The sequence below is a fragment of the Mirounga angustirostris genome, unplaced genomic scaffold, assembly GCF_029215605.1.
Source record: "Mirounga angustirostris isolate CCGP_5_RB_7025 unplaced genomic scaffold, mMirAng1.0.hap1 SCAF_17, whole genome shotgun sequence".
Classification (NCBI taxonomy): Eukaryota; Metazoa; Chordata; class Mammalia; order Carnivora; family Phocidae; genus Mirounga; species Mirounga angustirostris.
The window spans coordinates 24,455,664-24,467,480 of NW_026991725.1; the positions used below are offsets into that span (position 1 = coordinate 24,455,664).

Below are 11,817 nucleotides of genomic sequence, written 5' to 3' on the forward strand. Positions count from 1 at the left end.
GTGATTGGTGAGCTGTGCAGCGTGACAGGTTTTGATTTATGTTTTTAAAGGATCACTCTGGGGGCTCAGGGAGCAGAGGCCGCAGAAGGTTGAGGGTGGAAGCAGGGAGACCAGGGAGATGAGGGAGGAGGCTGTTGCAGGATGCAGGCGTCCTGGTGGCTCTTCAGCCCAGGAGGTAGAGGCAGAGCGTGGGGCGGGGTGTGACCTCTTATCCCACACATAGCCTTTGGGGCTGATGGAGCTGGTTTCTCAAAAGAAAGTTTGCAATTTGGTGCTGGCTGCCTCGGTCGATAGAGCATGTGACTCCTGATCTCAGGGTCTACGTTAGGTGTAGAGATTACTTAAAAATAAAATCTTAAAAAAAAAAAAAAAGAAAGAAATTTGGTGCTAAAGAAGGTGGGACACTGCTGAAGGATTTTAAAGCCAGGGAGTAACAGGACCCGGTTTGCAGTTTGGAAAGCTCCCCCTGAGATCACAGTGGATGAACAGATCAGAGGCCAGAAACAGAAGGGCTGAGCAGGGGTCCCAGTGGAGTGGAGCCATGCGGGCCGATCTGGGAGGTCCCTGAGGGGCCCCTCCAGTCCTGGACTCATGGGCACACAGATCCCAGGGCCCAGGCTGGGGGACCATGAAGGCTGAGCTGACCCCCGCAGTCAAGTCCATGTAAAGGGCAGTGAGGACGTTAGAATCTTGCCCACCTCCAAGACCATAGGTGGACGGCAGGTGCTTTCACTTGGCATTTCCCAGGCCAGGGGCTTAAACTTAGGATTTTGGCTGAGGTTGGAGAGTGGAACCTCTTGTGGCCCCTGGAGATTTTTCTCCCCAGACGAGGTCTTTCAAACACGACCAAGCCTCGTATTCACTGGACCTGCTGCATTCCTGTTGCAAGGGGTGGGGCAGAGCTGTGGCAAATCTCAGTCCCTGTCCCAGAGCCTGGCTCTTCGGAGATGCCAGATAGGGCTGGAGAGGGTGACAGGTCTCAGACATGAGACCCAGAGGTGAGAAAATTCATGGCAGAGCCTTCCCGGCCCCCCAGCCCCGGGTTCTTGCCCGTCCGGGCTCTTCCCGGGGTCCCATGGGGTTAGAAAGAAGGGCCGGGCCCTGGGCCGACTGCGTCCCCACCCTTGCAGAAGCGGTACCGCGCCGTGTATGACTACAGTGCCGCGGACGAGGACGAAGTCTCCTTCCAGGACGGGGACACCATCGTCAACGTGCAGCAGATCGACGACGGCTGGATGTACGGGACGGTGGAGCGCACGGGCGACACGGGGATGCTGCCGGCCAACTACGTGGAGGCCATCTGAGCCCCCGGCCCCGCCCCGCCCCCGGCCGTCTTCAGTGCATTCCACGCCATCGCATCTGTCCTGGGCGGACCTGTCCACCCTTGAGTGTCTCTGTTTTTTTAAATCTGCGACAGCTTGTTTATTCCCACCCTCCTCCAGCTTCTCTTGCCAACTGAAGCCTTGTTCTGCCACTTTCGCGGGCTCTTCCTCTGGCAGGTTTTCCCCTTGACCAACTTCTCGGTTTTCTCTCTGGACGGAACAGGTGTGGAGCTCTGGGGCGGGTAGCGGGGGCTGAGGCCCGGGGAGCTGGTCTGGGATTGGAGACCCGTTGGCTCCCAGGCCTCTGCCTTCTCTCTTTCCTGCCCCCTCAGACCTTCCTGCCCTCCTCACACACCCCAACTTTCCAGGACTCCCAGGGGAGGGGCTCCGTGCATTCCCAGATGGGACCCCACCACCCTTGCCCCTGGGAGGGGCTTTGCCTCTGCTTCTCAAAGACAGGGCTGCCGGCCCTCCGAGGGGGCCCCTCACCACCCTCTCCCACTCTCAAGGACCACAGAGGAGGGTAGAGTTCCCGCGTTGGGGTTCATTCGTCCCTCCCCACATGTGTTCCTTCTCACACTGTGATTTCGCTCTCCTGCCCACGCAGAGCCGTGTGGGCGAGGAGCTCCCCAGGAAGCACGGCTTGAGTCAAGTGCTCTCGCCTTTTTTACTTTTAGGGACAGCTGCAGGAAGGAGGGGAACGGGGTGTTCTCTCCCACAGCCCCTTTCCTTCCCCCTCTCCCCAGTCCCCAGGCGCCCCGGCTGTCTCCTGCACCGTGAGCCAGCCCCCCTGAGCTCTGGGTTAGGTGGGCCACCCCCCCTCCTCCCCATGGGAAGATGTCTCAGGCCTCTCTTGGCCACCCCTCCTCGGCCCAAAGCCAAGTGGACCGGAACTGTGCAAAGCCACAGGACCTCTCCGTCTCCAGGACTCCGCATGCGGGGGAAGGAGCACGTCTGTATCTGCCAGGCTAGTGACAACGAGGCAGTCAGGGTCCAGGCCCGTGGGAGTCTCTGGGAGGGCCCCAGGGGAGAGAAGTCCCTCGTGGTTTCTTTGGTGTGAAAATTACTCCTTTCCTTCGATTGCCAAACAGCGGAAGCCCACCCACCCCGCTGCCGGTGTGCCGGGCAGACGTAAAGGGGGGGTGGTTGTAGAGTTGGTGGGGCTGATGTTGGGGCCCGCAGCTTGCTGGGGTGAGGGTGGGGGCAGGCTTCGTGGCTCTAGGCCTATTCTTTCCCCCCAAATCTGTGCCCTGGGCTGCAGAGGAGGGCACCAGACCACCTTGTGTGGCCCACACTGGGGGTGCCTCGCCGGCGCCCGGCCTCCCCCTCGCTAACCTCAGGCCCCCTTGAAGCAGAAGGAGAAGGTCCCAGGGCTTCAAACTGGAAGCACAGACCCCGGGATGAGGAAGGGAAAGATGGTGCTATCTCCAAGTCCCTTCTCTCGCTCGTTGGCAGCTGTGATGACCCTTGCTTGGCTTTATTCATCTCTGGGCTCTCTCAGTACCCCTCTGGGCCTCCTCCTCCTCCTCCTGTCTTCACCTCAGGCTCCCCGGTTGACATCTTTGCCTCCTTGTCCCTTCAGGGGACGGGGGGGACCCTGCAGGCAAATCTCAGCAATCAGGTCCTCACTGCTTGGGGGTTGACGGAATATTTTCCCCAAATCGGAAGGATGAAGAAATAACTGTTGGCGGGGGGTTGGGGGGGAAGCCCCTGGGAAGCCCCCTGCCTGACCCATCTCTCTCCTCTGGCCCTGGCCGAAGTGAAGGCAGGTGGAGGGTCTTTATTGTTGGACGATTTGGGGGATGAGGGAGGCAGAGAGGAAACAGTTTGGGGAGCCTTGGGGGAGGCACCAGTCCACACCTTTCAAACTCTTGATCTCAAAGCACAACTTGGATTTGGGGACCAAAGGTGAGAGACGCCTCCTGTTGGAGGATTTGCTGGGAGCGTGGAGAGAGGCGGGAGGAAAGCCTAGAGGAGCAAGAAGCGGCCTGTTTTCCCTTCGCTTCGTTTTCCTTCCAAAACAAGGCAGGCCAGCCACCGGAATCTTGCTGCCGGCCCCTCTGCTCCTCCCATCCTAAAAATAGGGGACTTTTTCTTATACACCCCCAGAGAGAAGGACTGTCACACTGGTGCTGAGGGACCCGGGGGCTGCTAGGCATTCTTGCTTCTTTGCAGAACCATCCATCCCTACGAGAGCACAGAACCGAGGGTTGGGCCGAGTCCCTGGCCTTTTCATACAGTTCACAAAGGTCTTTGGCCAATCTAATCCCAGGAAAGACGATGCATCAAAGCTAGAATGTGAATATAACTTTAGTGGACCAATAAGAAAATATAAGAAGCCCAGTGGTGAGAAAAGTGAATTCTGTCACACTGCTTCCTATTTTCTTCCTCATGTCCCTCCAGGGAAAATGACCTTACTGCTTCATTTCTGCCTTTTTCCTCTCACATACGCACTTTTGGGCCTTTTTTTTTTTAATAGCTGGAAAAAAAAAAATACCACCCCACAAACCTGTATTTAAAAAGAAACAAATGACCATGTGAAATTTGCCTCTGTCCAAACATTTCATCCGTGTGTGTGCGTGTGTGTGTGTGTTTGTGTGTGTGTGAAACCGTCCGTTCATCTTTTTATATGGGGTGGTTGTCTTTTCTTGGTCTGTTCTGGTCCCCTCCCCCGTGGGCTTGTGCTTGGGATCAACTCTTTCTGGCCTGTTATGATTCTCAACATTTGACTTGGACCACAAGTGAATCTTTCTCCTGGTGACTCAAATAATAAAAGTATAATTTTTACCTGTGGACTTGGTTTTCTCTCTGGCTCTGAAGTGCTGTGTGTGCAGACGTCTGCGTGTATGTGTGTGTGTGTGCATGAGCTCGCACCAGGTGTTCGGGCCCTTAGCCCGGCGCCCTCCCGACAGCCCTGCTGCCCTTCGGGGAGAGAGTGACCAGTTTGCAAGCTGTCAGCCTGGAGCAGAAGTGGGCTCTGCGATGGGGACTTGGTCCCTCCTCCTCACGGAGAATTCTTCCTGCCACTCTGCACCTGCCCAGCGTGGTGGCCCTCCCGGACACGTCCCCGAGCTCCTGGATTTCCCTCTCCCTGTCTGACTTCCCTGGTTAACACCTGCCTCCCCGCTAGCCGGGGCCCTCACGGGGCAGGTAATGGGTTGAAGTCCTCGAAATCCCCAGGGCCCGCCCTGGCCAGGCCCATCGCTGCTCTTCAAGGATGTGTCGCATTGATGCCATTTGAGCCCCGCCCCCGCCGCTGCCTGGCGCCCGGGAAGAGCGTGGCGCAGTATGAGGAATGAAACGACGGGGGATCAGTCTGGGTGGGCTAAGACGGGGTGAAGCCATCCCACCAGCCCAAAGCAGTATGCGTCAGCCGAGGACCTACAGCCATGTCTGTCTCACGGATGGGGTTCTGAAACCCGGGGAGGCCGTGATTTGGTGGCAGGGCCCGAGGTCTTAGGACCCGCAGTGCGACGGTCACAGCTTCATGCCACGCTGCCTCGCCATGGTGGGCCCTGCGCCCCTGCCCTTTGCAGCTCACGTCTTTGTATCCCCCTCCCCCCGCCCCCGTCCTTTTGCTCCAGGTGCTCTGGGTCCGACTTCCCACCAGAAGGCCAGGTGGCCTCCCCTCTTCTGCAGGGTTGGGAAGGGGACAGTGGTAGAGAAGGAGTCTGGAGCCTTCCCTCCCAGGCCCGTGTCTCCCATCCAGCTGCTTTGTGCAGAGGGGCACTTCCCGCTGGGGGCTCAGCAGGAAGGCCGCGGCGGAGTTGGAAGGGGGAGCCTTGGTCGTGGGGAGAAGGAAAGAGGTGGGTCTGCAGGGCTGGAGCGGTGTAAGGAGGTGTCAGAGGTGGGGGGGGATCACCGAAGACAGTACCCACACCCGCTCCCTCTCCGAAGGAACAGGCCGCCTGGTATTTTCCCAGCAGAAGGGACTGAGTTGGCAGATCTTGCCTCCTGTTGGCCTGCCCCCTTTTGTCGGCTGAGGGGCAGCTCTCCCTCCCAGGAGGCTTCATTCACTGGAGCGACTGGAGGGGACAGTCTGCCTGGGAGGGAAGCCGCCCACAGAAAGCTCTGGGCTCTACCTCCTGGGCACGGGCCAATGGGAGCAGTTTCTAGACCCCCTTCTAGAAGGGGCCGCAGTTCCCGCGGCCTAGCATGTGGAAGGGGGTCACTCGTGCCCTCCCCCTCCCCCCCCCACGCCCCCCAGGGCCTTCAAAGGAGCTCTTTAGGGTGGAGCCGAGGACACCAGCCCTCAGAGATGTCAGAGGGAGTATTTTTAATTTAATAGGGAATAATTAAGACATAAAAAGGCATAAAACAACACAAGACATAACTGAGTACCCACCACCCAGTTAAAAAAAATAAAACATTAATTCTCCTTTGCCCTCAGAAGGCATCTTGAATTTGCATATCTAGGCACTCTCCCCGCACAGCGACAGGCCTGGGAGTTGACAGTGTGCTCTTCGGATAGGACTCTGTCCCCAGCTCTCCGAAGAGGACACAGAAGAGAACAAGAATGCGGGTCCTGACCGCAAAGAGACGGAGTAGCTGGAGGAGAGACCCCTGGCCCTCCCACCGTACACAGAGGGATTTGAGCCGTGCAGGGAGGGTGAAGGGCGTTTCAGGCGAAAAGGGTGGGCCAGTCGGGGGGCGAGAGAAGAATATGGACTCCCGAGTGTGTAAGCCTAGTTTTCCATCTTGGTCTCCCCCACTTCCAATGAAACATCAGGCAAGTTCCTGAGCAGCTCTGAGCCTCATCTATAAAAGACTTGGAGGGAGGTTGAAATTACAGCCCATGAGCAGTATCTGGCACAGTATAGGGATCCCACAAGAGTTCGCTCCAACCCCAGAGAGACCAACTGGGGCTCACATGAGACCTCTATGTCCCTCCATAACTTGACCTTTACAACCCGCCCATGGCCCACCCAACTCCCAACCATTATTTTTCTGAGAGAATTTGCCACCGATGTGTTAGAGGACAAAGGCAGAAGGAAGGCAGTGAGGAGGATTCATTCCTAGGGGATCCGGATAGAGATCAGATCTCCTCCTACGTCCCTATCGTGCAGGCTCCATTTAGATACAAAGGGGTGGGATTGGGTTCCTGGGGAGAAATTGAGCCTCTTCACTTCTGCCGGGTCTAAATCCAGCAGTGCCTTGGTTACCCGCTCCCGGGCTTTGTGATTGGTTGGCTGGGGTTGGGGGGGTGGGGGTGGAGAAGGCTGCTGATGGAGCTGCAGCATCCCTTAGTCTCGGGCCCTGGGAGGGGGAAGGGAAAAGACCGAGCGGTGGAGGGAAGAGGGAGCCATTTCTCTCCACTGGCTGCAACCTCCGTGCTCACAGCTCACGTTTGCCCGGAATCCAGGGGCTTCCTCAGCCAAGGACTCCATAATGCTGGATATTTTCATCCTGATGTTCTTTGCCATCATAGGCCTGGTCATTCTGTCCTACATTATCTATCTGCTCTAGTTCCAGAAGGAACAGCTGCGGCGGGGAGCCCTCAGAACAGCTCAGGATGAAGCTGGCCGAGCATCCTGCTTTGCTGACGCACCGGTGGATTTTTGCTTCTGGTCATTATTTCGGGTATTGATTGAAAAACAAAATTGAAAGAGATCTTTTTTTTCCCTCAGATGCATTCATATAGCCTTTCTCAGACCACTCTGCAAAGAATAAGAAATGCCAATTCTTTCTTTGAGACCTAATTTAAAATAACGATTTTTTTTTACAGTGAAAAATAAAGCCCACAATGCGAAGGTTTTTTAGATAGAATGGACTGGGGGAGTGGTGTGCTTGGGGGGAGGGACTGTTATTTCCTAGTATTTTTCCTTCAAGTTAGGTGCTCAGGCTCCAAGTTGTCTTCCCCCCCCCTCTTGGTAATTAAAGGTAAAACACATCTGTATATGTCAGCAGAGTGGTTTGCAATTATGCTTCCATAGTTGCATTAATTAATTAGTGACTCATTTCCACTTGAAGATGAAGTAGCTAATGAAATGTACTGGGGAGTGGGGTCTGGGGGAGACGTCCATCCTTTCCCAGCCGTGGGGTTTGGTGGTGAGGAGAGAGGGACGAACTCATTTGTTGGTCCATAGCCAATACGGGTTGCTGAGAGCATCACCGCTATTCCCATCTGAGCCTTGTTTCTGGGTTTCCCACAGCTCCTGGTCTCCAGTCCAACCAGAGGCCTCTTATCAGCAGCAACCGTCCTGCTGCCCAGCAGACCTCTTCCAGAGCCTTCCGGATATGGTTAACCACTGGCGAGCAAGGGGCTTTTTGAGCTCCGAGGCAGAGGCCCTCAGCTGGGACCTCAGGAATTCGTGGGCATGCCTGGCAGATGCCGTGTGCGTTCGAGCCGTATGTAGATAGAGGGTGTTGAGGACACGGAGCTGAAATGCAGACTCATTAAAGTTACCATGGAGAACTGCTCAAATACTCATCCTGACAGCCTTTCTTTAGGTGTAAGTGCAACATATGATGCTAAAATATGTTCTTTCCTTTCCCTCTCACACGCAGGGGGTCCCTTGTAAGTTCAAGAGCACATCTGTCTTCGTCTATGAAGTAGTCACCTTGTCACTGTCTTACAGACTGTAGTGTGACCTTGTGTGGTGGCCCTTGTCTTGCTCTCCAGCCAGAAGGAACTTGTTGTTTGAATTTTTAAGATTTATCATATTTTTTTCCACTCCATACCCCACCTTCTCATTTCAAGAGAGAAATGGTTATATGGTCCTCATTCTTTGTGACTGGCTGAATTATAAATTATTGAAATAGGATAGTTATACCTCATCTTACTTGTTATTTGGGGGGGAAAAAGTCTCTCTCTTACTCCCAAATAAATGTTTTTTATATTGTCAAATGTTCCTTGTCTGTAAAAAAAAAAAAAAAACGTTCAACATTTTTTGGGGGGTGTCCAATTAGGGTTGAGGAAACCATATATTGTGGAATTCAGGGTAGACGTGGGCCCCAAATCTGTGGTAACTGTTCCATTGAAAAGTCCATCATATTTGTTCTACATTTGATTTTCCTTTCTAGCTTAAAAATAAACAAGGAGAAAGATTAACTTAATAGTTTTTATTTATAATATTGTATTCAATTTCCATGTCTTAAAAAGAAGTAAAATTGAGGCACTACAATATATGATCCAGTAAAAATGGAAAACTTGCCTATGATAAAATTCTGGCCAGGAAAAAACACTGCTCTAGAAGCATTATCTTGGTAACAAATGAATAACCTTCATAAGTCATTTAACCTTCAGGGCTTCTGTTTATTCTGACAAATGAAAGGGTTGGACTACAAAATTGTTACTTGTTTACTATTTATTAAATTTTAACCTAATTTTAATTTTAGAATTCCCCTTTCCATTTTAAAATTCCACAATTCTAGGGGCGCCTGGGTGGCTCAGTCGTTAAGCGTCTGCCTTCGGCTCAGGTCATGGTCCCAGGGTCCTGGGATCAAGCCTCGCGTTGGGCTCCCTGCTCTGCGGGAAGCCTGCTTCTCCCTCTCCCCCTGCCCCCTGCTTGAGTTCCCTCTCTCGCTGTGTCTCTCTCTGTCAAACAAATAAAATAAAATAATCATTTTTTAAAAATTCTACAATTCTAGGATGCATTATCTTCGGAAACCACACCTTTGAGAGCAGAATTCCTATGGAACAAACTTTGAATAGTTTACCTTTTCTGCTCTCTCCACATGACATTTTATAATGAAAACTCAACTGCAAAACTTTTTTTTTTTGGGGGGGGCACCACCAACCACACTGTGAGGAGAAAATGACAATATTTACTCCAAATATGTGGCAGTGACAATTTGCCTAAGCTGTTTAGGGGATATTAACACGAGCAGTACTACGCCTATGTGGTGGTATGTAAGAGCAGGAGGTGATCTGACAGCTATGCTAATGTAGGAGGCGTGGGTCAGAACATTAATACATTCAGGGATGATCTTCCGTTATCTGGGGAGTCCTCGACATGACATTTCCCACTAAAACATTCCTCTGAGTCTTTGGCATGACTTCGTGTTTCAGACTAAAGTTTTTTCTACTGTAAGGCGAGTGTCAGTGTTTTGGAGGGGTCCAAGGTACACCGTTAATTACAGTAGTATGGATCTTCAAGTTTTAGTCTCTAACCAAGTTCTCTCTGAAGTTCTTTTATGAGCTCAAGGCTCTTTAGGCTGTATACGTGCATAGCTGGAACCACTAAACAATTCAGTGAAAACAAGCAGCCAGGTTCAGTTATAAGTATTCAGTCAGTAAATAAATATGTCATACCCCATTGATACATATCACTGGTATTGCGTGCAATGGAAGGACATAGAAAGAGTGCCCATATTACTTATGAAATATTATGGTTCTAAAAAATAAGTGATTATGTTTTGGAAGAAATTTTAGGACTTTGCGGCTATATCCATTGCTATAATATGCCAGCTTATAATAGAGTTTTATGGTGTTCATCATTTCAATATTTTTTTAATTTCACATTTAAACTCTTTGTATACTGGCATATATTGGCATTTCCATACAGAATAAAACACCGGAAAAAGTTACTTCTGTAATATGAAGTTTTGTATAAATTTTACAAATCTGCCATAAGGCAATCCTGTCCTATAGAGTGGGTATTGTACTTGGCCCACATTAACGCAATAAAAACATCTCTAAATAATTGTAGGTTACTTAGAAAAAAATTAATGTGGCAATACACTAATTCCTGCTTTCTTGACAAAAAAATAGAGATTTGTATGGGAAAGTGATGTATTTTATTTCAGGAGAAAGAGGGTATATTTTCGGAAATGGTTAAATAATGGAAAGAGAAATGTTACTAAGTTTTGAGCCACCTAAGACTCATTGTTCTGGGTATACGGAATCAAATCCAAACTTGTTGAGTTTCCAACTTGGCATGACATGATTTATTAAATTTCAGAAAATGCCTTTGCTTTTAAAGGGCTTAAATTAGCATTATTCAGACTTCAAATCTCCTAAAAGTATCGTTTTAATTTTAAATTACTCAAAAAAAAGGGAATTTCCCTTAATAAAAGACTTAAGCATAGTTGAAGTAGAAAATTGTCTTTGTGGGCACCTAGGTGGCTCAATTGTTAAGTGTCTGCCTTCGGCTCAGGTCATGATCCCAGGGTCCTGGGATCGAGTTCCGCATCGGGCTCCCTGCTTGGCGGGAAGCCTGCTTCTCCCTCTCCCTCTCCCCCTGCCTCTCTCTGTCAAATAAATAAATAAAATCTTAAAAAAAAAAAAAAAGAAAATTGTCTTTGTAAATTACATGCTTTGGCTTTAACACACTCCAAATACTTGCTAAACCTAGAATGACCTCTTCTAAATTAGTTTTGCTCCCATCAATTTTAAACAACCAAAGTCATATATAAAAGAGGAAACAGAAAAAGCCATTGACACAACTTCCATTATGAACTCAAACATGCTAAGGCAGATACCTTTAGACATATTTAAGAACTTCTTTGTTCTTAGAAAAACAAATCTTGGGGCGCCTGGGTGGCTCAGTCGTTAAGCGTCTGCCTTCGGCTCAGGTCATGGTACCAGGGTTCCTGTGATCGAGCTCAAGATCTGCTCTGTGGGAAGCCTGCTTCTCCCTCTCCCACTCCCCCTGCTTGTGTTCCCTCTCTCGCTCTCTCTCTCTGTCAAATAAATAAAATCTTAAAGAAAAAAAGAAAAACAGATCTTGTGGTCATGGGAAACTGCAGGTAATCCACAATATTTAATTACATATTTTGTTTTTTGAAACTGATGTTAAACTATGATAATTGTAGTATTTGGAACATTAATTGCTTGGGAATTTGGTCTCTGAATTAAATAGCAGAATAGTATAGAATACTGTTCTACTTACAGATTATTGTTCAATTTATGAGCTGTTGCTCGTAAATGAAATTATTTAATTAACTTATATACTGTAATACTAAGCACAAATATACATAGATATGTAGCTAATTGCAACATTTTTTTTTTAAGATTTTATTTATCCATTCGACAGAGAGAGGCACGGTGAGAGAGGGAACACAAGCAGGGGGAGCGGGAGAGGGAGAAGCAGGCTTCCCGCTGAGCAGGGAGCCCGACGTGGGGCTCGATCCCAGGACCCTGGGATCACGACCCGAGCCGAAGGCAGATGCTCAACAACTGAGCCACCCAGGTACCCTAATTGCAACATTATATTAAGATGTTTTGTGTTTTGATCATGGTAGAGCTGTAACTAACAGCTTAAATAAAAATAAGTTCTTCCATAAGAAATAAAGGAATTATACTCAATGACTTGCATAATAACAAACTCTATACAAGTTAGAATGTTTCTAATTTAAATTTTATTAATATTAATAAATAACAAATTAAATAAAATTTAGCAAATATTAATATTTAGATATCAAAGACATTTTGCCATAAATACAATACTTTAAAAATAACGGTGCATATTTTTCACTTTTGTACATATCTATAAGAAAGCCTTTCGAGGGCTAAACTATTTTTTTTTTAAGTCTCTGGTTACTTGAAGAATTT

General features: G+C 49.5%; 1 protein-coding gene and 1 long non-coding RNA gene across 6 annotated transcripts in view; both read left to right on the plus strand.

Moving 5' to 3' along the window:
- The window catches only part of LASP1 (LIM and SH3 protein 1), a 40,422-nt gene extending 36,308 nt beyond the window's left edge, over positions 1–4,114 (plus strand). Inside the window, exon 7 of the mRNA XM_045889009.3 lies at positions 1,131–4,114. Coding sequence (XP_045744965.1) covers positions 1,131–1,304 — 174 coding nt within the window. The 3' untranslated portion in view covers positions 1,305–4,114. The remainder of the gene's footprint in view (positions 1–1,130) is intronic.
- Positions 4,115–6,582: 2,468 nt separating this feature from the next.
- The window catches only part of LOC135362912 (uncharacterized), a 52,409-nt gene continuing 47,174 nt past the window's right edge, over positions 6,583–11,817 (plus strand). For 3 of the 5 annotated variants that reach the window (XR_010408353.1, XR_010408351.1, XR_010408355.1), the window contains exons 1-3: positions 6,583–6,902; positions 7,475–7,774; positions 11,278–11,455. This is a non-coding gene — a long non-coding RNA (uncharacterized LOC135362912). The remainder of the gene's footprint in view (positions 6,903–7,474; positions 7,775–11,277; positions 11,456–11,817) is intronic. The other 2 variants (XR_010408354.1, XR_010408352.1) reach the window with 1 other exon arrangement.